At 43.4% G+C, this 25,577-nt stretch overlaps 1 protein-coding gene across 2 annotated transcripts in view; it reads right to left on the reverse strand.

The window, feature by feature from the left end:
* Positions 1-25,577, reverse strand: part of sbf2 (SET binding factor 2) — a 368,376-nt gene that overhangs the window by 199,933 nt on the left and 142,866 nt on the right. For both annotated transcript variants that reach the window (XM_060940828.1, XM_060940827.1), the window contains exons 6-7: positions 23,637-23,742; positions 5,624-5,756 (exon numbers count right to left, since the gene is read on the reverse strand). In XM_060940828.1, the coding sequence (XP_060796811.1) occupies positions 5,624-5,756; positions 23,637-23,742 (239 nt within the window). The remainder of the gene's footprint in view (positions 1-5,623; positions 5,757-23,636; positions 23,743-25,577) is intronic.

A 25,577-nucleotide genomic window follows, 5' to 3' on the forward strand; every position in this document is an offset into this window, starting at 1 on the left:
GGCGTGTTATTCTCACCCTCATGTGCCTGTCTTGCACTGGACACAGATGCAGTTGAAGAAGCCATCTCTGAAAAGCCCTTAGCCACAGAAGACCCAGAGGAATGACTACTGAGGCCGCTGTGAGTTTCCCCAACAGCTGAAGAAGAGAAACATAACGCTGAGTTCCCCCAACACGAAGGTGGTTCACTCCAGTGAGAATTGAACTTATTCTGTCTGGCGTGGGACTGGCCAGCATAGTGTTCGAATCCAGGGCAAGGCCAATGAAATGTGTTGCCTGGTCTGGGACCAGTTTGCACTTCCTCTGGTTCACCCTGAACCCCAGAGCCGTAATGTGTAGTAGCAACCGGTGAGCATGTTCCCTGGCCTGTTCGGGCAATGCCGCACAAAGAAGCCAGTCGTCCAAGTAAGGGAGCACTCTTATGCCCTCCTTCTGAAAGGGTTCTAGTGCTACTTGGACGCATTTCGAGAACACCCTTGGTGCCAGAGAAAGTCCAAAGGGGAGAACTCTGAACTGAAAAATCTTTCCCATGAACGAAAAACGAAGGAAGCACCTGTGGTCCGCGGCAATGGGTATGTGAAAATAGGCATCCTTGAGATCTACAGTCACAAACCAGTCCTGGTTTGTGACCGCTTGCAGTACATCTGCTGTTCGTAGCATTCGAAAAGGAAGCACCTTCAAGAAACGGTTTAACCTTCTTAAATCTAAAATCGGCCTGAACCCGCCATCTTTCTTTGGAACGAGAAAATAAACTGAAAAGAAACCCCCTGGGTGAACAATGGGGTCGACCATCTCTATGGCTCCTTTTTGTAGTAACAACTGAACTTCTCTCGACAAGGCTTCTGCCTGTCTTGGATTGGTTATAACTGTCTGCCTCATACCCGAATGCATTGATGGCCGGCAGCGGAATTGCAGGCGGTACCCTTCTGAGAGGGTGGTGAGTAGCCATTGGTTGGTTGTTATTTCGCGCCAACGCGCTAGCTGGCTGCCTGTAAAAACTCCTGCCACTGGCCCTGACCTGTCAGTGGTCCTGTCTACGTTTTTCAGAAGGGATGGGGGGACAACGACGGTGGGGAGGACCCATCTGTCGAAAAGGGTGAAAACTCACGTGTGGCTGAGCGCCACCCTGCCTGGCTGAGGGAGATGAGGGAGGTGGGGGATTGGGGGCCTGCTGCTGGGGTCAATGGGGAGACTTTTGTGCAGCTCTAGGGGCCACATGCCTAAAGCGTGAGGCAGAAGGGTTTGGCGGAGCTCTGAAGGTGGGTGCTACGCCCACATGACGGGAGCGAGACTCTGTAACAGACGCACGTCTGTCAAGGGCCTCTTGTGCTGCTGGCCCAAAGACCTGTCCAGGTGCCAGTGGGAGGTGCCTCAGGTTGTTCCTGCATACTTCTGGCAAAGGCAATTGAGCCAGCCACAGTTGTCGACGGGCTTGCAGCAAGGTGCCCAAGGTAGTGCCACACTGGTTGGCAATGACACCCATAGCCTGCAATGCAAGTTCCAGTACCTCAGCTGCCAGTGGGTCTGCCGATGATGTGTTGATTGTCGAGTGCAGCATAACAAGCATGTGTGCCAGTGAGTTAGACACCCTGCCAAGAAAGGCAGTAGAGTTGTAAACACGAGAAAGTAGCTCGTCTGTGTGGCGGCACTCAGCGTTAGGGCAACGCACCTGCTCCCGAAATGCTTCATCGGGAGACACAATGAGCGAAGCAACGCTTGATTCAACTACTGGCATGCTACCCAAGCCAACAGCACCGGGGTCCTGCATCGCCGCAAGCATGCGAGACATCTGGTCTGGACGGGCAGGTTTCATAGCAGCCTCCAGGGCAGAGGCCACCACAGAAGTAAAGTCACAACACTGTGGAGTTACCAGAGAGGCACGCTGAACACGGCGCAGGAACATGTTCTCAGATCCGGTAGGAGGCGCCGGGGTGTCCAACTGCAAACGTGCAAGCAAAGCCTTCAGTGTGGCCTCCACCGAACCCACCACTGAGGCAGACTCCCCAGATCGCCCAGAGGTAACATCACTGCCCGAATCACAGGGCTCAACACCTGGCAGGACTTCACTTGGTGGCTGCGCCGAGGAAGAAGGCTGACTGAAAAAAGGGTGTCTGAGGCAGCCACAGACATCACTTCCTCTTGGTCAGGTGGCTGAGAACATGAGCCAATGGGTGACAAGGAGGCAGGCGGTGCAGGCTGTTCCTCTACAGTACCTACCTGTGCCCCTGCTGTGGGGGGGGGTCTTGCAAGCAGAGGCAGCAGACGCTCCACTGTAGATGAGAGCAGTTCCACTTTACGCTCTAACTCAGAAGACCTAGATTTTTTGCGCTGTTTTGCATGCACTGGTGGTGAAAGCCTATGCTTACGCTGTGTCTGAGAATCTGAGAGCAGAAAACTGCTAGATGCACGTTCCAACCAGCCAACCGCACCTGTCTAACAGTAAACGGCATTAATGCACAGGAAGGGCATGGATCAGACATTGCTTCCCTTAGATGTTGCATGCCAAGGCACTCTGCGCAGCGATCATGTGCATCCAGCACCTCCATTAGGTTGGGGCAAGTGGAACACCTCACTGAATCCATCTCAGTGTCTACTCACCCACGATTTTTTTTTTTAAGAAAAGAAGCAAGGTGTAGCGCTGCTTGCTAGCCTGGCAACCAAGGCTAGCGAGTTCGCAAGTGCAACTTTACCGCTACAGACAATGATTCACTAGCAACCAGAAAACCGATGCTCACGTAAAGTTGTAAGTACACGTTAACGTTATTGGCAACCAATTCGCTAACTCACTCAACACCGACAAACCTGCTGGCAACTGAACAGTTTGTGACAAGACCGATATAATAGCCGTCCCTGAAAACTTGGCATCCAAGATTCAGTGACCATCGATGCATAAAACAACCTCAAAATAATGTTAACCAAGTTACCTTGGCGACCAAACAGCTCGCGTAGAGTCGAGTCCCACTGAAGTCCTCTTCAGTCACGAGCTGCACTGTAGATTGTCGCAGGTATTCCCACAGTTAACTGATAACACACACACACAATTCCAATAGAAGAGATGCGATTCCAATGCAAGAAAAAAGAAGAGGCCAAATGACGTGGGATGTTGCCTTATATAGGCAGGCACGTCATACGTCATGAGATGACAACTTTTGTATGTGATTCTCGAAACGCACGGATGCAAAGATCCTTCCACTAGTGCTTTCAGCACCGCCCTGGTGGTCTGGAGTGAAGGAAATAGAATCACTTTCACCCTGTTCTTCTTCTTCAGAAATCCAACAGTGGCCTTAGATGTGTGTTTAGTCATGTTGGAAAAGTGCACGACGACCAAGGGCACGGAGTGATGGTAGCATCTTCTCTTTCAGTATAGAGCAATACGTCTGTGAATTCATGATGCCATCAATGAACTGCAGCTCCCCGACACCAGCAGCACTCATGCAGCCCCACATAAGGACACTGCCACCACCATGTTTCACTGTAGGCACCAGGCATTTTTCTTTGTATTCCTCACCTTTGCGACGCCATACAGTTTTGAAGCCATCAGTTCCAAAAACATTTATCTTGGTCTCATCACTCCAGAGTATAGAGTCCCAGTAGTCTTCATCTTTGTCAGCATGGGCCCTGGTAAACTCTAAGCGGGTGTTTTTGTGCCTGGGCTTTAGGAGAGGCTTCTTTCGTGGACGGCATGCATGCATGCCATTCCTCTGCAGTGTACGCCGTATTGTGTCACGGGAAATAGTCACCCCAGTTTGGCTTTCTACTTCTTTAGGCTACGTTTACATTACGTCGAATCAGCGGATCATCAGATTAACGTTCTTAAAACGATTCGCGTTTACACTAAAACCGTTAGCCGTGCACACAGCAACACCAATACGCGGATACGCTCGGCTCCGCAGGCATCCTGCGCTCCAAATCACTCCGCCCTGAACAGCGAGTGCCCTCTGGAGGGTGTGCACTCCGGCCCTGCGCAGCTCACAGAGCGCGCGAGTGAAGTGAACAAGCCACGATTCGGGACTGAGCCGCTGTGTGTGAGATCCCAGCGCATATCACTTATTACTTGCAAGTGGAAGGATGGCAAGCCTAAAGACAATCATAACTACACAATGGGCAGTATTTGCATCAGTATTTGCAGTATTTTCATACTTTTATACTCTTTAATGAAAGGTGATACAAGGCGGAAGTCTGCGCCGTTTTTCAGCAGTCGCGTCACATGACCAACGCCAGCGAATCAGGAAGGTGGATGTCACAGTGACGTTGTCCAATGAGACGCCAGCTAGAGCTCAGCACAGCGTATTCGCGTATTCTCAATGTTTACACAGCACCGGAGCTGATACGATCTAGATTGAATACGTGGACGCTGGCGGATTCCCGTTTCCCCGCTTTTTCAGGGGGGTTAATGTAAACGGACAGTGCATCCGCGAAGAAAACGAGACAGATACGGTCTAGTGTAAACGTAGCCTTAGATAACTGTAGTGAACTCGCATGACAATTTTCTTCAACCCTTCTCATCAGAAGACGCTCCTGTCAAGGTGTTAACTTCCGTGGACGACTTGGACGTCTCTGTGAGATGGTTGCAGTTCCATCTTTCTTAAATTTTTGTACCACTTTTGCTACAGTATTCTGACTGATAAGTAAAGCTTTGCTGATCTTCTTGTAGCCTTCACCTTTGTGGTGTAAAGAAATTATTTTCTTTGGGGAATTCTGAAGAGACAAGTTGAGCATCGCTCTCCATCCAGCATCCAGTCACTAAAAGAGGTCGTTGTTGAAGAATGGAAAAAGATTGATGTTGCAAAATGTCGCCAACTTGTTCATTCCATGCCTAGAAGACTTGGTGCTGTCATTAAAAATCATGGAGGCCATACAAAGTACTAGATGGAGTAGTTTTTGTTGTGGGGTGTACTCATTTTTGCACCACCCTAATTTGAGTAAAACTGAAAAATGTGTAATCTAAGTTTATATTATTAACCTTACTTTCACATTATAAGTTAAACAGATGTTATATTAAACTTTGTCTTGTCAACATTTTGGAAATTGTGTTCATTGAGATATTGTTTAAAATGTTACTTTTCAAAGGGGGTGCACTCATTTACGCTCAGCACTGTATAGATGATTACAATTTTAAATTTTAATATATTACAATTTTACTTAATACATTACAACATATATATATATATATATAAAATATGCATTAAAAATAATAGTTTAAAATACATATTTAATTTTTTTTATTTCAATACATTTTAAACATAATAAATAAATAATAAATATCTAAACAAATATTTAATACATAAATAATTTAATAAATAGAGTTTTAAAATCATTATTTTTAAATCATGTTAAATGCTTAAATAATAAAAATAAATATGAATACATAATTTAATATATTACAATTTTATATAGAAAATATATTTAAATAATATATAAATCAAATAGTTTACATAATTAATTTTTTTATTTCCAAATAAATAAGTATTTAGTGAATAAATGCATGAATAAATAATTTAATAAATAAATTAGATTTTTAAAATAATTTTGAAATAATTTTGAAATGCTTTAATAAATTTAAATAAATATGTTTAATATTTTGAAATTTTATATTACAGTTTTAATACATTTCCCTTTACACACCTGTATTTGAGAGGAAACATGAGGGCTTCTAAAGCTCGACAAGCCTCCCCGAGTCTCTGGTAGCTGGTCGAGTGGAACAGAACCTTGTGTTCTGTCAGCACTGCACAAAAAAGACTCAGAACATTCTGGATACCTGGAATGAAACCAACAACATAAAAACATCATGATTATGGATTTTATTAGGAAACACTTAATGACAGGACGCGCTGCTATGGTTCATCAAATCCTTCTAAAAATAAAACTCGAGTTGTTTTCGAGACAGGGGTCACGAATGGTGCTGTGATACAGTCTTGTAAAAATGTTGATTATTTCATTTCGAACTCATGACAGTTGCGAACATGACCAAAACAAAGACCAAATGTCCGGCATAATGTGAAACAGGCGAGTTAAACCGGCCGTTACACAAGGGCCCTGGAACGCAGAATAATTTCACGCTATACTGAAAGCCATCACAGCAGCTCACGTTCCACATAAATCACCGCTAAATATTCAGCAGGATAATCGCAATATGTTCACGGGACAGCAGCCGTTATGGGGAAATAAAAGAATGCAACAAATCTACAGTCAGGAGGAGAGAAATGGTTTACACTTCCTGTTATTGTTTGTTATCAAAATACCAAGGAGATCATTAATCACAGGTTGGGGAATGATAGATAGAGAAGGCCAAACAGCGACACAGGCATCCGGAAGAACGGCCCGGGGGTCAGAGGTCCCGCTGCGTGTCAATGTCTGACAGTCACCAACAAACAGGAACATGATATGAATGGAGAAGAAGGAGCTGAGCTACAAATGACAAATCATGAAGAGCTCGGGGACTATTTTTTAGTCACTGATATAACAGCTGACTGTGTGGCTGACTTCCGGAGATGGACACCTTCCAGAAAATTTTATTAGCGAAAATAATGAGTTCTCAAGGAAGAATGTAATATTTCAGATTAACGTCTGCCTTCAACTTCACCATGTTTACATCCGTAGCTGGCGTCCGTGGCCTCTGTCGGAATAAACGCTTTCAAAAACAGCTTTCATAATCTAAGAGATATCCAACCACACACTTCTATCCGACCTTGAGGTATTTACTTATCAGCTGAAAACAGCGGTCCGTGTTCGACCCCGAACAAACGCAGGCTGACAGACAAGACGCTAAAGGCATGCTGTGGATGAACTACTTCCTGTTCTGCCAGCTCAGTGCTTCCTGCGGAACAATACAATCCTGGAGGACCTTCTTGAAGTTTGACTTGGGACCGATTCGAAGACGAGTCATTGGATTTGGGATTAGGACTTGTGGTGGTTTACCTGACTGATGATGCTCTGATTGGTTATGAAAGGAGGAAAATGTCAGTCACAGAGAAACATCGTCACCAAGGAAGACAGAAGAAATTACTGGATCTGAAAATTCCAGTGCACGGCAAAATACCGTCAGGCCACAAACCAACCAACCAACCAACCCACCCACCCACCAACCAACCAACCAACCCACCCACCCACCCACCCACCAACCCACTCACTCCAAAAGAAATACACGTTTCAGTAGGAGAACACACTGAAAGGACGTCTATGACAATTCATTAACTTTATTATTATTTTTTTAATAATACGTCATCTTCAACATGGTGCTGTTGAATTCTCGATTCGGATTTGTCAGGTGGTGAGACAGTCAGTCAATGACTGCGTAGCTCACTCCGGCCCCATCTAGTCCAGAAGGAACAATCTAAACTGGGCCACCTGGCGCAATAAACGTTGCAAGATATATACAAGCTATATATAGAAGCGATATCCACCCTAGGAATACCGGCCTATTTGCCAGAAAGAATCCAAAACAGCGAGGAATTGACCGAGAAGCAGCGATTTTTGTTGAACTGCAAAGCGTTAAGGCTTAATTCGTCCATAACTTCATTAATAATTGTAATTAAGCAAATCTGCATAGAAGTTCTATGCACCCTAGGTACCCCTACCTTCCTGTCAGAAAGAATAAAAAAATCGGTGAAGAACTGAAGGAGAAGCAGCGATGTGTGTGGAAACTGCTCGTTAGGGACTGATTAATTCCTCCATATCTTCATTATTAATTGCAATGATGCAAATTTGGGTAGAAGCTACGTGCACCCCAGGCAGGCAGACCGACCTTCCTGCCAAAAAGAATTAAAAAAAAAAAAAAAAAAATCGGTGAAGAATTGAACAAGAGGAAGCGATTTTTCATGAAATGTAGACGACGACGCCGGATGGATGACACATGATGCCATAAACTCATCACCTGTCGGCCGGCTGGACTAGCTAACAAAGTTGCGCATAAATATGGAGGTGATTATTGGAAATCGAGCGTGCTGATTGGTTTGGACTATTTCTCGATAATCACCTCGAGCGACTCGGCAAAATGATCGCTTTTCCCCCTTTTCCACCAAATCAGTTCCAGGGCTGGTTCGGGGCCAGTGCTGGTGCTGGTGCACAACTCGTTCAACTTGCGAGCCAGCTGAGAACCAGTTTGCTTTTCCATAGCTCGCGGTGCTAAGGGAAGACACGTCATTACGTCACTGTATAGACCCCTTTCACATGACGTCACCGCGCCGCGAGATTTTGTTAGGCGCCATATTGGAAGACTAAGTACATGCACTCACAATATAAAACAAAGTACGAGCGAGAGTAAAGTGACACGATGGCTGATAATTCTGGTTATGTGAGTACATTACCAGCTGCAGAAAGGGCACGGTATGTGGAGAAACTGGCTGTGATTGATGGGTTTGACCCATATGACAAGACTCGCGGCAAGGGAGAATGGAAACATAAGGAGGACCGGACACCAATTCTGCCATCTGTTTGCTACCCAGACACTGTAAACTATTTGTTGTTTACACCCAGTGCCTACACTCAGTGTTCGAACTATGCCGATATTTTCGGGGGGTCCCTTTTATCCCCTTGAGGGGGGGGCGCTTGCGCTTGTCTCGGAGCGCGGATCTCCAAACACATGAGAAGCCTATCTTACGCACATATCACGCGGACTCCACACCTCCACACACGCATCGCGTCTGAAGTCATAACTCATCAGGGGAAATCATGTCCACATTGGCATGTTCAAAAAACAACCTCGCGTCAACAATGATACCACACGCAAGGAAAAAAAAAAAAAAACAGTCAGGCTACTCAACAACCAACCTGGCAGCAGCGAGCAAGCCCCAAACCATCCTAAATTATTATCATTATTAAATTGTAGAAGTCTGGGAGGCTTGCTCCTCATACAGTTATCAACTTGGGGCCAATTTAGCATGTTTTAAATCTGAATTTCTTGCGTTTGCTTACCTCAAAGTGTCCGCAGATCATGCACAGACTTATCCATTATATCCACAGTTTTTTGCCAAGTCTCACACAGGTTTCTTTCAAGTCTACTGTTGGGCCAATAAATCATAAATAAAACAGCTCAGATTTGTTTAAGTCGTTTGCCACTCCACTTTATTCTCGTGGGTTCACATACTGCTGCCCTAATCACGAGTTTGTTGGTCTTCCAAAATGGCGCAGGGTCTGTTTACTTCCGGTTTCGGGTGACGTCAGTGAAAGGGGTCTATACATCAGTTACGTCGTTGTATACGTCATTACGTCGCTGTATACGTCAGTTACGTCGCTACGTTTGCATAAACCTTGGCGCGAATATCGAAGCAAAAGCAACACAGAAGAAGTAGCAGCAACAACAATAATAATAATAATAATAATGGATGACTTTGCGTTTGTACAGCTGCTGCTTCTCGTCGCTTAAAAATGGCGATCTTTCGCGGTCTTGTTATTGTTGTTGGTCTTAACAACTCCGCCCCCCCGCTGACGTAAGCGGTTCTTTCCTCTGGCCCAGCAGAGAGTTGGTGCTAGCCTGGAACCGGTTTTTCTGGCCCCAGAGCCAGTTCTTTGTCAGTGGAAACAGAAAACCCGGTTCCAAACTAAGCACTGGCCCCGAACCAGCCCTGGAACTGCTTTGGTGGAAAAGGGGCAACTGTCACCGTAAGTGAGGAAGAATTACAAACGATGAGAGAAAACGCTGTTCCTAAAAGCACTAAATATGCTACAAAGTTTGATCTAAAACTTTTCAAAAACTGTGATTTATTTTATCTGTTTCAAAACAAAGTACATTTGCATGCTGAAATTTTTTTTTTTTTATTTAAAAATATACGATTTAAAAAAAAAAAAATCACCAGGGTATTTATACTAAAACAATTATCCGTCTCAGGCTCCGTGAATATCGGTGAATAACAACCTCGAATATTATTCACTTCACCTTCAGCAAATACCGTATTTTCTGGACTATAGAGCGCACCTGTATATAAGCCGCATCCGCTCTATTTAAAAAAAAAAAAAAAAAAAGATATACAAGCCGCACCGGGCTATAAGCCGCAGATATCCATGTTGAAAAATTAGATATTTACTGCATGTACAGAACGATTTTGTACTGTAAATGTACATGTATGTACCTGAACAGATTCTTTCCGAACAGTGCCTTTTAACACGGCAGCAACTTTGCTGATTAAAACGGAACAGAACCAAGAGAAAATAACCGGTATTTATTTACCTTCATTTCTCCTGTGTTTGAAACCACAAGTCACTTTAATCATCTTCGCTGGATTTGAAAATAATTACCAGTTAGTAATTTGTCGTGCGTGTTCTATCTGCTAAAGATCTGCTAATTCTTCTTTGCATTGATTTTTCGTCCATCTTATTTTTGATTCTACTTCCGGTTAGAGCGCCCCTAGCGGTGGAAGAAAAATCCACAGAATAGCCGCACCTTTGTATAAGCCGCATGGTTCAAAACCTAGGAAAAAAGTAGCGGCTTATAGTCCAGAAAATACGGTAACTGTTAATTAAGTGTCTGTGGTAAACATGTAATAAAACTCGAGAGTCTAATGCCGCTTTTCCACTACCAACGCGGCTGAGTTGGGCTGAGCCGTGCCGTGCTGAGTTGGGCTGAGTCGAGCTGAGCGGGGCTGTTGGAGTTGCATTTCGACTACAACCGTGCTGAACCGTGCTGGCTGGAAGTGGGTGGACACATTGGGTGGAGTTAGCGAAAGTGGGTGGACGTCACGTGATGTCGTTAGGCGGCGCAAACAGTGACATCAGTGAGCTTTTAAGCGGTAGTCTCACGACCCGGATAGTAAACAATAAACATGGAGGACATGGAGTCGTTAGTGTTGCTGGTCTTGGTGTTGTGGCTTGTTGTCACCGACAACACCAACAGATACTGGCAAGAGCGTATAGATGAGGCGAGGCGCATAAGGCTTCAGAAATTCTCGTAATTCGTAATTTTTCCGGGTTTACAGTGTTTACAGATCCCAGCGTGCTCGCGGGGCGTGTGTGGGCATGTGAGGACACTCCTCCTCACCAATCAGTGCACAGGGGAGTGTCTGCTCACGCCCCTAGCTCCACTCGGCTCGCTTCGGCTCGCTTCAGCCCTACTCCAAAACCGTGTGAGTTTTGGGTGCTGAGTAGGGCTGAAGCGAGCTGAGTCGTGCTGCTCTGAGGTAGTCGAAACGCGAGCAGTGTCGGGCTGAAGTGAGCTGAAAAAGGGTAGTGGAAAAGGGCCATAAATGAACTCTGGGGTGGAGTAGTTCAGCAGCTCCTTGAAGGATTTTTGCACCGACTCTGGGCTGTTTGAGCACACTCGGTCTAGAACCGTGTGGTTGGGGGGGGGGGGGGGGGGGGGGGTAAATGACTAACTTGACAAGCTTCCAGTCCCTGTTGTTTGTTTCGCCACTCAATTTACAACCAGGCAGCCACAAAAATCGAGCTTAACTCAGGCTTTTCACAAACAATTAAGTGAAACAGTGGTCTCTGGAGACTGAGCTATTCTCACATTGGTGTGTGTCAGATAGGACAGAAGCAGGAGAACAAGCAGCACTTTGCTCCTGATGATCAGTGGATTTCCGTAAATTGTTTGCTTTGAGAGCGCATCATTTATCTCGCAAACCTGGAAAAAAATCTCTGCAGGATTTAACAGAATGTTCATATCACAGAGCTCAACAGCTCAAGTCAAGAGCTGCGCCAAAACGCACAGCGACCAAGTCATCGCTTCCAGCGAATCATGTATTCAAGTGTTCCTAAAGGTTTTTCAAGTTCAAGTGAGCAGTTTCATTTTGCAATTGCATGTTTTTTGTGATTGCTGTTGATTTCAACCTGGTTCACCTATGAGGCTTTACGTAAGAGAAAATACGAAGCCTCGCTGCATTTCAGGACAACCACATCTGGCTTTAGCGGCGCACGTCGACTCACTAAACGTCCAACAAAATATGAAATGCTCATCGAATGTTCTGGAATTCGCATTTAGACGTTACACAAACGAAGCTAATCACAGCGGTGGTCTCAAGTTCGGTGAATGTAAAACACGTGCACTTGACGTTGACGTAAGCCAGGCTCAGGAGAGCGTCGAGGTGCGGATAATTTGTCCGTCATATAAACTCTCGACTTTTTAATAACGTCCAGATAAGTGCGTCGCTGACAAACGTTTATGAACGTCTCCAAATCTATGCGTGCATGCTAACTATTAGAGCATTCCACAGGAAGTCACTACCTATTGTTTTCACCCAATGTTGCACTTCAAGCTCTTTCATTTCACAAGCTGCAAGAATGATCGAGACTCCTTGGATCTGTTTGATGTTTCCTTTGATTTTCCTCGTGTATAACAAAATGTACTTGGAAACGTTGCACAACCGCATGTCAGAGTAGACGTTGTAAAACCGTGCACTTATAGGACTGTTGCACAATATCATTGGGAGGACGCCAAGATCCGTAACAGTCTCTCCTAAATCACCAAGTTAAGGCTGTGTACAATATAGAACCCATACAGAAGGCAAACCAAAAGAAGGGGGCGGGCCTACCAAATGCATAGGTGTACCTGACTTCACCTCTCGTCTCTACTGTGCCAACTGTGGTTCCAAATTTGACAACATGGCGGAATTTTAGTTTCATTGCTACAGAACAGAAGGGAATGGAACCACACCTTCCTTTTTAAAAAAAAAAAAAGTAATTGATTCAAACAGCTAACAACCACCACCTCATACCAATCTTATTTCTGTAAATGCTCACTCAAAGTTTTTTTTTCTTATTTTTAAATCCTAATCATGCCCAACGAGCTACTCATCAAGTCCAGCAAACTGTTCTACAAATCAAATGAACTGCCAAATCCAATAAGCTGCTAGTCAAGTCCAAAGGCGTCCATCTTTCTACCGAGGGACCAATGAGAGCGTTCTCTGCTGTTACATCACTGTCGGGTTTGAGAACGCAACATCGCTGAACACAAGTCTGTGCAGCGGATAGTGAGGACGGCAGAGAGAGGGTCGTCGGGGTTCCTCTCCCACTCATCACATGGACTGTTCTCCCTCCTGCTGTCTGGCAGAAGGTTGCTACCAGACTCCGTAACGGCTTCTTCCCCAGGTAGTCGGATTTCTCAACTCACTGTTACCCCCGAAGAGCTGAAAGTAGTCCAAACTGAAACTACAGTTTCTCATCCATTTGCACTAAACTACCCATTCGCGCATACATGCACAATGCTCACTTTGCACCAGTCTTGTTTTGTGTGTAATATCCTGGTAAAACTTTGAAAACCCTTGTATTTTTGCACTAAAATGAACATTTGCCACTTTGCACACGTTGTCGTCTTGTCATTTATTTTCTTTATTGCACTGAGATATCTATATGTTTACATAGCTATTGAGAGAGGTATTCATATACCTTGTTGTTTAATCCATTTCTCTATAAACGCACCACGGGGAGCCTGAGGGAAATGGTATTTTTCACTGCATTGTATACTTGTATATGGATGCACTGACAAAGCTCTCTTGAATCTTGAACTGTTAATCAAGACCAATGAGCTGCTAGGCAAGTTCAATGAATTTTTAAAGTCTAATGAGCTGAAAGTGAAGTCCAACGAGCTGGTACTCAAGTCCAATGAACAGTTAGTCAAGTCCAACGAGCTGCTAGACAAGGCCAATGAACTGCTAGTCAAGTCCAATGAGCTGAAAGTGAAGTCCAAATGAACTGTTAGTCAAATCTAACGAGCTGCTAGAGAAGGCCAATGAACTGCTAGTCAAGTCCAAATGAACTGCTAGTCAAGGCCAATGAGCTGAAAGTGAAGTCCAAATGAACTGCTAGTCAAATCTAACGAGCTGCTAGAGAAGGCCAATGAACTGCTAGTCAAGTCCAAATGAACTGCTAGTCAAATCTTACGAGCTGCTAGACAAGGCCAATGAACTGCTAGTCAAGTCCAGTGAGTTGAAAGTGAAGTCCAAACAAACTGCTAGTCAAGTACAATGAACTGCTAGTCAAGTCCAGTGAGCTGAAAGTGAAGTCCAATGAGCTGAAAGTGAAGTAAAATGAACTGCTAGTCAAATCTAACGAGCTGCTAGACAAGGCCAATGAACTGCTAGTCAAGTCCAGTGAGCTGAAAGTGAAGTCCAAGGAGTTGAAAGTGAAGTCCAAATGAACTGCTAGTCAAGTGGAATAGTGCCAACAGACCTAAAGATAGCCAAAGTTATACCACTACACAAAGCTGGAGATCCCTGCGTATTCACCAATTATCGCCCAATATCTATCTTACCAGACTTCTCAAAAATCCTGGGAAAAGTAGTTTATAAACGGATCATAAATCACCTAGAAATTAATAATATCTTATATACACATCAATATGGATTTCGAAAAAAATATTCGACATACATGGCACTTTTACAACTTGTTGATAAAATCACTACATCTTTAGAAAATAACGAATACACTATAGGAATATTTCTTGACCTTTCCAAAGCTTTCGATACAGTAGATCACAACATACTACATGACAAACTTATCACCTATGGATTTAATGGTTCCACCCTACATTGGCTAAAAGACTATTTGACTGACAGAAAACAGTTCGTCTCTAATCGAAATAACAATTCTTCCCAAAATGTCATAACATGTGGTGTACCCCAAGGATCCATTCTCGGTCTCCTTTTGTTTCTGATTTATGTCAATGACTTGGCATCGGTATCAAATAAATTATTTACTTTGTTATTTGCAGACGATATAAACTTATTTATGTCCCACAAAAATGTTGACACCTTAGTGATATCTATAAATAAAGAATTGTACAAGGTAAATCAGTGATTCAAGGCGAATAAATTGTCCCTTAACATAAAAAAAATTATTATTTTTGCAGGCAGGAACAAGAAATATGATAAAGAAGAAGCGAGAGTCTATATAAATGACAAACCTATCAATCAGGTAAGTCACACTCGCTTTTTTTAGGTATATTGATAGACGAAAAACTTACATGGAAGAATCATATTGATTTTATTAGCAAAAAAATTTCCAAGAACATAGGTATCATAAAAGTCAAAACCTTGCTCTCACAAAACATATTTATGACCCTTTACTACAGTTTGATATATCCTTATTTAATATATTGCAATATTATCTGGGCTAAGACTTACACAACGTCCATCAAACCACTCTATCAACTACAAAAGCGCTTTGTTAGAATCGCAGCCAATGCCTCTTTTACAGCACACTCAGCGGCTCTGTTTCGTGATTTAAAACTTATGACTGTGTATGACATCAACAAACTACAAATTGCTTTATTTGTTCATAAAATTGTCCATAATAGCTCGTTTACCTGATCAATACAAAGGTTTTTTCAATTTCAACTCAGATATCCACCACCACAGTACAAGACAGCAGAATCTTTTAAGACCAATTATGACAAAATCTAGTCAAAAACAATTTACAATAATGTTTAGAGGCCCCACCATATGGAACAATTTAAGCTAACTACAGCAAACTTGTCTGTTATTACCCAGGTTCAAAAAAAGTCGAAAGATGGATTTTATAGAACACCCAAGCACTACTTCCACCTGATTTGTCTGTTTTCCTGTTTTAGTTATCTGCTTTTCCTTTTATGTTGAATAACTTTAGTTTAATTTTGAATTTCATTTCATGGATTTCAAGACTCTTACTTGTTTTTCATGTGTGTAATAGATGTATATAGATATTTTATTATATAAATTTGATTTGTTTTTTTCATTAGTTAATTTTGTTTGCTTATGTATGTATACTTTAACTACAACACTAGTATTCTCATATTTTTAAGTTTTGGGGGAGGCCCATGAAAAGCCATAATGGGTTTCTGGCCTCCCCTGCATGTTTTTTTTTAATTGTTATTATTATACAATTTAATGTCTTTATATATGCGAATAAACAATAACAATAGCAAAGGCCAATGAACTGCTGGTCAAGTACAATGAGCTGAAAGTGAAGTCCAAACGAGCTGCTAGACAAGGCCAATGAACTGCTAGTCAAGTCGAGTGAGTTGAAAGTGAAGTCGAGTGAGTTGAAAGTGAAGTCCAAACGAACTGCTAGTCAAGTCCAAATGAACTGCTAGTCAAGTCCAAACGAACTGCTAGTCAAGTACAATGAACTGCTAGTCAAGTCGAGTGAGTTGAAAGTGAAGTCCAAATGAACTGCTAGTCAAGTCCAGTGAGCTGAAAGTGAAGTCCAAACGAACTGCTAGGCAAGTCTAACAAGCTGCTAGACAAGGCCAATGAACTGAGAGTCAAGTCGAGTGAGTTGAAAGTGAAGTCCAAATGAACTGCTAGTCAAGTCCAAATGAACTGCTAGTCAAGTCCAGTGAGTTGAAAGTGAAGTCCAAATGAACTGCTAGTCAAGTACAATGAACTGCTAGTCAAGAACAGTGAGCTGAAAGTGAAGTCCAAACGAGCTGCTAGACAAGGCCAATGAACTGCTAGTCAAGTCCAGTGAGCTGAAAGTGAAGTCCAGCGAGTTGAAAGTCAAGTCCAAACGAACTGCTAGTCAAGTCGAGTGAGTTGAAAGTGAAGTCCAAACGAACTGCTAGTCAAGTCCAAACAAACTGCTAGTCAAGTACAATGAACTGCTAGTCAAGTACAATGAACTGCTAGTCAAGTCGAGTGAGTTGAAAGTGAAGTCCAAATGAACTGCTAGTCAAGTCCAAATGAACTGCTAGTCAAGTCCAGTGAGCTGAAAGTGAAGTCCAAATGAACTGATAGTCAAGTCTAACGAGCTGCTAGACAAGAACAGTGAGCTGAAAGTGAAGTCCAAACGAGCTGCTAGACAAGGCCAATGAATTGCTAGTCAAGTCGAGTGAGTTGAAAGTGAAGTCCAAACGAACTGCTAGTCAAGTACAATGAACTGCTATTCAAGTCCAAACGAACTGCTAGTCAAGTCCAAACAAACTGCTAGTCAAGTACAATGAACTGCTAGTCAAGTACAATAAACTGCTAGTCAAGTCGAGTGAGTTGAAAGTGAAGTCCAAATGAACTGCTAGTCAAGTCCAGTGAGCTGAAAGTGAAGTCCAAACGAACTGCTAGTCAAGTCTAATGAGCTGCTAGACAAGGCCAATGAACTGCGAGTCAAGTCCAGTGAGTTGAAAGTGAAGTCCAAATGAACTGCTAGTCAAGTCTAACGAGCTGCTAGACAAGGCCAATGAACTGCGAGTCAAGAACAGTGAGCTGAAAGTGAAGTCCAAACGAGCTGCTAGACAAGGCCAATGAATTGCTAGTCAAGTCGAGTGAGTTGAAAGTGAAGTCCAAACGAACTGCTAGTCAAGTACAATGAACTGCTATTCAAGTCCAAACGAACTGCTAGTCAAGTCCAAACAAACTGCTAGTCAAGTACAATGAACTGCTAGTCAAGTACAATAAACTGCTAGTCAAGTCGAGTGAGTTGAAAGTGAAGTCCAAATGAACTGCTAGTCAAGTCCAGTGAGCTGAAAGTGAAGTCCAAACGAACTGCTAGTCAAGTCTAATGAGCTGCTAGACAAGGCCAATGAACTGCGAGTCAAGTCCAGTGAGTTGAAAGTGAAGTCCAAATGAACTGCTAGTCAAGTCTAACGAGCTGCTAGACAAGGCCAATGAACTGCTAGTCAAGAACAGTGAGCTGAAAGTGAAGTCCAAACGAGCTGCTAGACAAGGCCAATGAATTGCTAGTCAAGTCCAGTGAGTTGAAAGTGAAGTCGAGTGATTTGAAAGTGAAGTCCAAACGAACTGCTAGTCAAGTACAATGAACTGCTATTCAAGTCCAAACGAACTGCTAGTCAAGTCCAAACAAACTGCTAGTCAAGTCCAAACAAACTGCTAGTCAAGTACAATGAACTGCTAGTCAAGTCGAATGAGCTGAAATTGAAGTCCAAACGAACTGCTAGTCAAGTCTAACGAGCTTCTAGACAAGGCCAATGAACTGCGAGTCAAGTCGAGTGAGTTGAAAGTGAAGTCCAAATGAACTGCTAGTCAATTCAAATGATTCCAGTGAACTACTATTCAGGTCCAGTGAGGTGCTTTTCCAGGTCTGTACAAAGCTGCTATATTCTGATGAACTGAGGAAACTCATGAATACATAATGAGTGCAGAGAGGTTCATCCAATCACATGGCTGCAAAAAATCTTGATTCTGACTAGTCGGATGATGTTGATTAATTTTCCAAACAGCAGCTTGGTGTAATAGGTTACAGTTTCGGTGTTAAAGAACTTCATATGGTGAACACACTCCTAAAAGAACATTTCATTGCTGATATGGTGAAGTTTTCTGTATTTAACATTTATGGAAGGAGTCTCTAGTGTCAGCACTTTCTAACAGTCAGAAATAAACCTGGAGCTTTAAGATTTTCTGGCATCTTCAGCACATAGAAGATTATGCTTTGCGTGATGTAAAGTGATTACAGGAACTAACTTGTTCTTTGGATGTTGAAAAGAACGATAAAAGCATAAAAATTGTCAAATCGCTGTAGTATGAGAGGAAAAAAAAAACACGAGAGGAAGTGCTGTTACAGGAAACCGATTCCATTTCATTATACCACCGTGTCATTGCTCATTTCCGAAAACTGTTCACCCTCTAGTGTTTTTTTTCCTCTCTTTATTTACACCACATTAATCTCTAACCACATGAGGTGTAAATTTAGACTTATTCTATTAAAAAAATATCTTGGCAAGTAAAAATACCTTTAATAGTGTCAAATCCAACTAATATTACTGTATTAGTTTATAAGATTATTAAGCCTATTTTTAGACATTTTTATTCATTACTAAGTGAAATTGTCGGATTCTATTGGCAGACCATTTTGCTTATTTCAAGCATCTATTTCTCGAAGTAGTAGAACAGAAAAAGACTGAGATAGAAATTAGTAAATATATCTAGGAATATGTTCTGGAATCATTTCAGAGGATATTACACGGTTGCGCAAAGATATGAAGTTTATCTCTGAGTGGTGAACATATTTTTCAACACGAGTAGATAAACTTCATATCCATCATCGCACCACTGTGTAATGTTCTTTATACAGTAAGCCCTCCGTATTCGCGGGGGTTAGGGACCGAACATGGCCGTGAATAAGCCAAAATCGTGAATACTTGTAAACCCCCCCCCCGTAGTGACGAGCCACTGCCGCAAAAGTCTTCCCTTCCTTTAGCATATCGAGAAGTCCTACCTTCTCCTGCAGCGTCATTACCTTCTTCTGGCACTTAGGTTCCTTGGCAGGAGCCTTAGAAGATGCAGAGCGTTTAGGAGCCATTGTAGGGTGTAAAAATTATTCAAAAATACCAAGAACGCACAACACGTGAACAAGTCTGAACTACGGGAACCGCGAGACTGTACTGTACAATGCGCTCATTCGTATCAGCCAATGAGCAGCAGCCCGCCATTCAAACTTCAGCCAATAGCGAGCGAGCATTCGGCTCTGAGAATGTAGCAGTGCGTAAACGTTCGATATGTTCGCCGCAAATGACCGCGAATCGCTGAGATTTCCGCGAATGTATAGGAGATATGTTCTATATAAAATCCCGCGAATATGTGAATTCGCGAATACTGAACCGCGAATAGGCGGGGGTCTACTGTATTATATGGACACATCCATAAAAAACGTGCAAGTCAATGAAAAGAATTTTAATTTTGAACCGGTTTGCCATTTTGACAACGCACGTCTCGTCAGCAGGAAAACACTGGGAGTGACATCATCGAAGTGAAATATCAGGAATTATTATACATACAGGACACTTTTTCCATGGAATAAAAATGTCTTCTATTCCCCTCTAGTGGGTTTCCTTCATTTGGTTCGATAGCATGCAATATTGTTAGCATATCGCTTATCCTACGTGTATTACGTCACTCTACCCAATGGAGAATGAGCGTTGAATATAGTTTACGATATTGCATGGTTGTCAAGACAACATGACGTGACACGTCAGCGCTGATGCGGATATCCAATGAGAAAAACTTTTCTGCTGCGCATGCACACAAGCATTTCTTTGTTCGCCGGGAAAGAGAAAGACGTGTTGAACACTCGAAAGGCGACCAAAACTTCGTTAGATATTCTTCACGCATATTTACAAGCAGTGGTGAACCGTTGCTATTAGAGCTGGGACTTGAGCTCAGCCAAAACTTAGCCAGACACCAAAAAAGCCACAAGGTAAAGGATTTTGCAAGGGATTAGCGGCAGGCTGCTCCATTGTGTGTAGCTGTCGATATTGATTTTAAAAGTAACTTAGTTACACAGGGAAATGAATACTTAAGTCTGAGTGAAAAATACTGTAGCGAGCGTGCAGAGTGGAAGAAGAGTCTGGAGACAGAAATCTTAGTTTCTCGGTCGTTAGCCTGTGCTACTTGCTCTCGATAGATAGCACTGGCTTGACCGCTTTATTAGCATTCACTAACACTACTGATGAACGCTACACCGGCTGGAGGGTGACTTCACTGCTGCGCTGACTTGAGCTTAAAGGTCCCCTTGCATTGTTTTTTCATTAATTATGCGGTGGTCTCTAGTATGAATGAATGCCCTGTGAGACGGTTTTGGTAAAAAAAAATGCTGTGGTTCTCCTGTTTCAGGCTGTTCTAGTTTGGTGGAGGAGTGGGTGGCGGGAGAACGACAGGATTTCAGCTCTTACTCACTGATATTCGTGACATGTAAATGTGTTACCTCTGATTGGCTAACAGCAATCAGTAAACGTGTTACCTCTGATTGGCTAACAGCACTGTGACGCTCCCTCCAGTGGGTCAGAACAAACGGATGTGGGTGTCTTTGTAAAAACTGTTTCGGTTGGCTATTATGGTCTCGACATCGGTGTTTTGACCAATAACAATGTAGATGTGGCAGCGGGGGCGTGGCCGAACGTCAGTCTGTGAATGGAGGGCGGAGTCAGGGAAGGTAAGTGGCAGAATCACTGCACCTGATGGGAATTAACGTGTGTTTGTGCGTCTTCCGCAGTGACCGTGCCCTATAAGAGGAGAGGGAGAGCAGAGGAAGGGAGCGCTCTCCCCAACCAGAACGCTTGTGTGTGTGCATGCGAGAGAGAGAGACTGGGAGGGAGTCGTTCATTCATTCATTCATTCATTCATTTATTTGAATACTCCCTGCGGCAGCGGCTCTCATCAAGGCACGAGGCACGGAGCGGAGCTCGCCTCGGGGTGTGTGGGGGGAATAACATCCCCTGGCTGGGAGCTGACGGGCCCTGGCAGCACTGGTTCCTTCTGGAGGGGGCAGGGGTCGCTGGCTGCCAAGTCTGGGAGGCTGGGACCTCCCCTGCCCGAGTTACGAGCGTGCAAAGTCGGGCTGGAGCCGCCGTTAGAAACGAAACTGATGCGGAGCACCGCGCCGCGGGGCGAATTACGTCTCTCTCCTCGCGCTTTCTTCCCGTGGGCGGTCGCAAGCCAAGGTGGGCGAGGCCATGAATACTAATTTTCGAAGTGACGTAACTTCGTATGGCTTTTTCAGATCCGCTCGTTTTTCCGACTATTTTCTTTCATAAGCTAATACAGGGAATGGGAGTAGAATTACATTTTCACATGCAGCATGCATATGCAACTCGGACTGAACTATGGTATTTCAAAAAGAGCCAGTATTAAACGTTTTTGGTGGAAGGGCACCTTTAAGCTCACGTTGACCTTCAAGAAGGCCGAGGACAATAAAATTTTGGTCCCTCCCACTATAAATCAAAATCTGATTGGTTAGTCAGTCATCTGTCACTTCCTACATAAACATACACTGCCATGGCCAGTTACGAGCGTGCTGGAGCTTTTTTTTTAATTTTATTTCTTTTTCTATTTTTTTTTCTGTTTGTGTAGTTTGATGTTTGAGTGTTTTCTCCACCGGTTGTGGTGTAGCTCCAGACCTAGTTTTGGGCGTCGGTTCCCTCCAGGCCTTGGTTCGCCATGGGCGATGCCTGTGCTCCCAGCTGTGGACTGCAGTGAGCTCGTTGCTCATTTTACATCGTGGTTGTCCAGCGCTCTGCGCTTTAACGCTTGGCGTGATGTTCCGAGCGATGTTGCTCGGTGGCGTCGCAGCGGCTGTGCAGGCGGTTTGGGACACACCAGCACTCTGCGTGGCAGAGCCTCTCTGCTCGCTTTGTGGATCCACGGCGTGGTGTTCTGAGCGATGTTGCTGACGGCGTCGCGGCGGCGGTGCTGGAGATGTGGGACTTGTTTTCGTGCGCCTTTTGGTGGGACTGTGGCTGCTGCACCACGGGAATTACATCCTGACCCCTACTCGGTGGACTTTTTTTACTTTTTTTTTTTAACTTATATATTTTTTTTTCTTTGTCTACTATTTATCTGTTGTCTGTATGTGTGTGTGTGTTTGAACTTCCTGTAAAGCGTCTTTGAGTACCATGAAAAGCGCTATACAAAACAGATGTATTATTGTTATTATTATTATTATTATTATTATTAATGACGTCCTAACCAATGAGTGAGCAGCTCAAAACTCTTCTCAGCCTAGAGACAACAAACAAAACAATCTCACTGGATAACTCCATTTCAAAGAAGAACTGAAGGCAAATTTTTTTTATAATCAAAATTCTATTTCTCATTTTATTAAATATCAGAATGCGTTTTTGATCGCTATTTTGTCGCTGCTGTAGCAAGTTATGAATGTTTGAAATATGCTCTGTAATATATCAGTCCATATGTCAAAGCAACGGCCGTAAACGAGATTCGTTGAGACCTGTGCGAGACATCGTAGGACGGAAGTAAAACGTACAGCGGAAATTAAAAGTGACCGACATCCGCCAACGCTGTCAAAAGCTGCGCGCGCCGTCTTTCGAAGGCTGATGTAGTCAAGCCAGAAGTTTCGTTTGTTTCGATAGCAATCAGGAAAGTTTGAAAAAAGTAGGCAGTAATCGTCATTTAAACTCGTTTTTGTGCAATATTTCGTTTGGAAAACAGTTTTCAACATGGCGGCACTGACACCTGGCTGACACTTCTTCACGTTTCGAAGTCTCGCACAAGTCTCGTAAAGATGGCGCGGATAAGCGACGCCTGCCGTGGACCAAACGAACTAAATTCAACACGGCTACAAACCGAACAGGCCGATAAGTATAATATTTAATTGCAATTAGTTGCCGATACGAGTCACGATATAAGGTTACTAAAACCGAAACCGTAATTGAATAACACGTTAATTAAGAAATAAAGCAAGTTTAAAAATGACTTCAGTTCTCCTTTAATGTTTTCAGGATGGTAACCCTTTCATTTCTGAAGTAAATGTGATAGAAAATGGGGCCGAATTAGAAGAGAATAATTATAATGAAGTTATGAAAAAATGAAAGAAATTAAATATAACATTTGAAATGCTGATATGTTTGCGCCTTCTCTGAAGGACTAGAAGGCTCTGACGGTTCCCCTCTGGTGTGTGTAGTATAATAATAATAATAATAATAATAATAATAATAGCGGCCGCTGGCTTTTTTTTGTGGTCTATCAGATATATTCCATTCAGCTACTCGTTCAGGATCATGCTAGCTGAATGGAATATATCTGATATACCACTCAACCCCAGCCAATATTATTTAAATACTGGATCCCTTTTTCTTTATTCAAGAGATCTTCACTTGCTAATCTATTATTTTTTTCAGCATTCGGTGAATAAAAGCCTGGATGATAAATGAACCGTTAAACAATAAGTAACATCTGATTTGGTTCAGGTGAATCCGCTGAGGGATCCATGGCTGGATGAGAGAGAATAATGAAGAATAACGGACTTGTGAGTGAATAAGACCCACCTAGCTGCTGGAAGAGGAGCGCGATGCTTTTATTGGTAACAGGCAGGTCGTTGTTCAGGGGCGTCTGAATCAGCTGTCGGTCTCCGGCTCCGAGAGAAAAGAGCTTCTGCGAATGTGGACACAAACAGTGACATCAGCACGCACGAGGCGATGCCAGAGAACGACATGTTACTGTCATTTCTAATGACAGCCTTTACATTATGATGGAAATTCATTGTGGGAAGCTTTAAGCCACAACTTAAAACGGAGCGAAAATCACTGACATGCTGCGGGATGAGAAAATGGGAAAAGAACCGTGATGCTATGAACCGCACTGCTCTCAGCTCACTTAAAGGGTTTAATGTGTTTAAAAGGAAGCGCTTGTGTACTCACGCAGTCATGTTGAATTCATCCGTTAATGTTACCACATCACAACCGAATTAATTTTAACAAGCGCAATAGTAGTAGCACAGAGAAAACCCCAAATCATAGGGCTTTTTCCCCAAAAAATAAATCTGGCAAACACAGCAGCTGTCTACAGCAATATGAGTCAAAGTCAAACTGCCGAGTGCAAACTTTCTCAGTGTGTGGCCCTACGGAGAGACTTCCAGCACCGAGCATTTGAAACAAACAAAAAAAAAAACATGAAGTGAAGGCTGGATGGATGGATGGATGGATGGATGGATGGATGGATGGATGGATGGAGACGGACGCTGCAATCCCTCACGCTCATATAAGTAGAAATTTGAGTCGTATAGAAGGAGGAGTTCATCCTCCGTTCCTCCGGTTCATAACTCGTGCTCTGTTTGATCTCGCTGAGCAGCTGGGAAGAATAACGACTGCAGGCAGGATTGGGAAAAGTATTAATTTTTTGCATTACACCCAAACCTGTAAATTATTCTCAGGATCCAACCTGACGTCTTGTTTGAGATCATAATCGGCCTGCATCCTTTCTGTCGGTTCTGAAAGGGAAATTTTATTTCTTTGCTTACAAGCTGTTCGGATTTGCCTGCAACATTCAATGGGAATTTCGTCAGATGAGACTTTTCCCACAAAGTCAGTTTCCAGTTTCCAATTTAGAAGCAAAGTTAAAAAAAAAAAAAAAGAAAAAGAAAAAAAAAGGCAGGTCAAGTGAAAGAGAGAAAACCAAGAACGGCACTTTTACAAGCATGACTGCTACAAAATGAACACGAATGCAAAGAATGGAAGAGCTTCAGTTATTATTCACATCAAAAACATAACCTCAGTAACTTTAACCATGATTTTTTTTTTTTTGCCACGAGAAACAAACAAACAAACAAACAAACGAAAACCATCCAGTTTTGTGGGTGGAACCACCTTGTTCATGAAAGAGAAGGTCAGAAGAGAACAACCAGCTTGCTTCAAATAAGCACCCAAGCAGGCACTCTTTACAACCGTGATGAGCAGAAAAGCATCTCAGCGCACTGAATCCTGATACTGACAGGCAAATAACAGAACAAAACTACATCGGGTTCAACTCCTGCCAGCCAAGAAGAGGAATCCGAGGCTAGTGTAGGCACCGAAACTGGACAGCTAAGATTCCTGTTCTTGGCTGCAGGAGTGGAACCTAATGTGTTCTTCTGCTGTTGCATGCCGAGATGCTTTTCTGCTCACCACGGTTGTCTCATCTCAACTCATTATCTCTAGCCGCTTTATCCTTCTACAGGGTCGCAGGCAAGCTGGAGCCTATCCCAGCTGACTACGGGCGAAAGGCGGGGTACACCCTGGACAAGTCGCCAGGTCATCACAGGGCTGACACATAGACACAGACAACCATTCACACTCACATTCACACCTACGGTCAATTTAGAGTCACCAGTTAACCTAACCTGCATGTCTTTGGACTGTGGGGGAAACCGGAGCACCCGGAGGAAACCCACGCGGACACGGGGAGAACATGCAAACTCCGCACAGAAAGGCCCTCGCCGGCCTCGGGGCTCG

Source organism: Neoarius graeffei, chromosome 15 (assembly GCF_027579695.1).
Source record: "Neoarius graeffei isolate fNeoGra1 chromosome 15, fNeoGra1.pri, whole genome shotgun sequence".
Taxonomy (NCBI): Eukaryota; Metazoa; Chordata; class Actinopteri; order Siluriformes; family Ariidae; genus Neoarius; species Neoarius graeffei.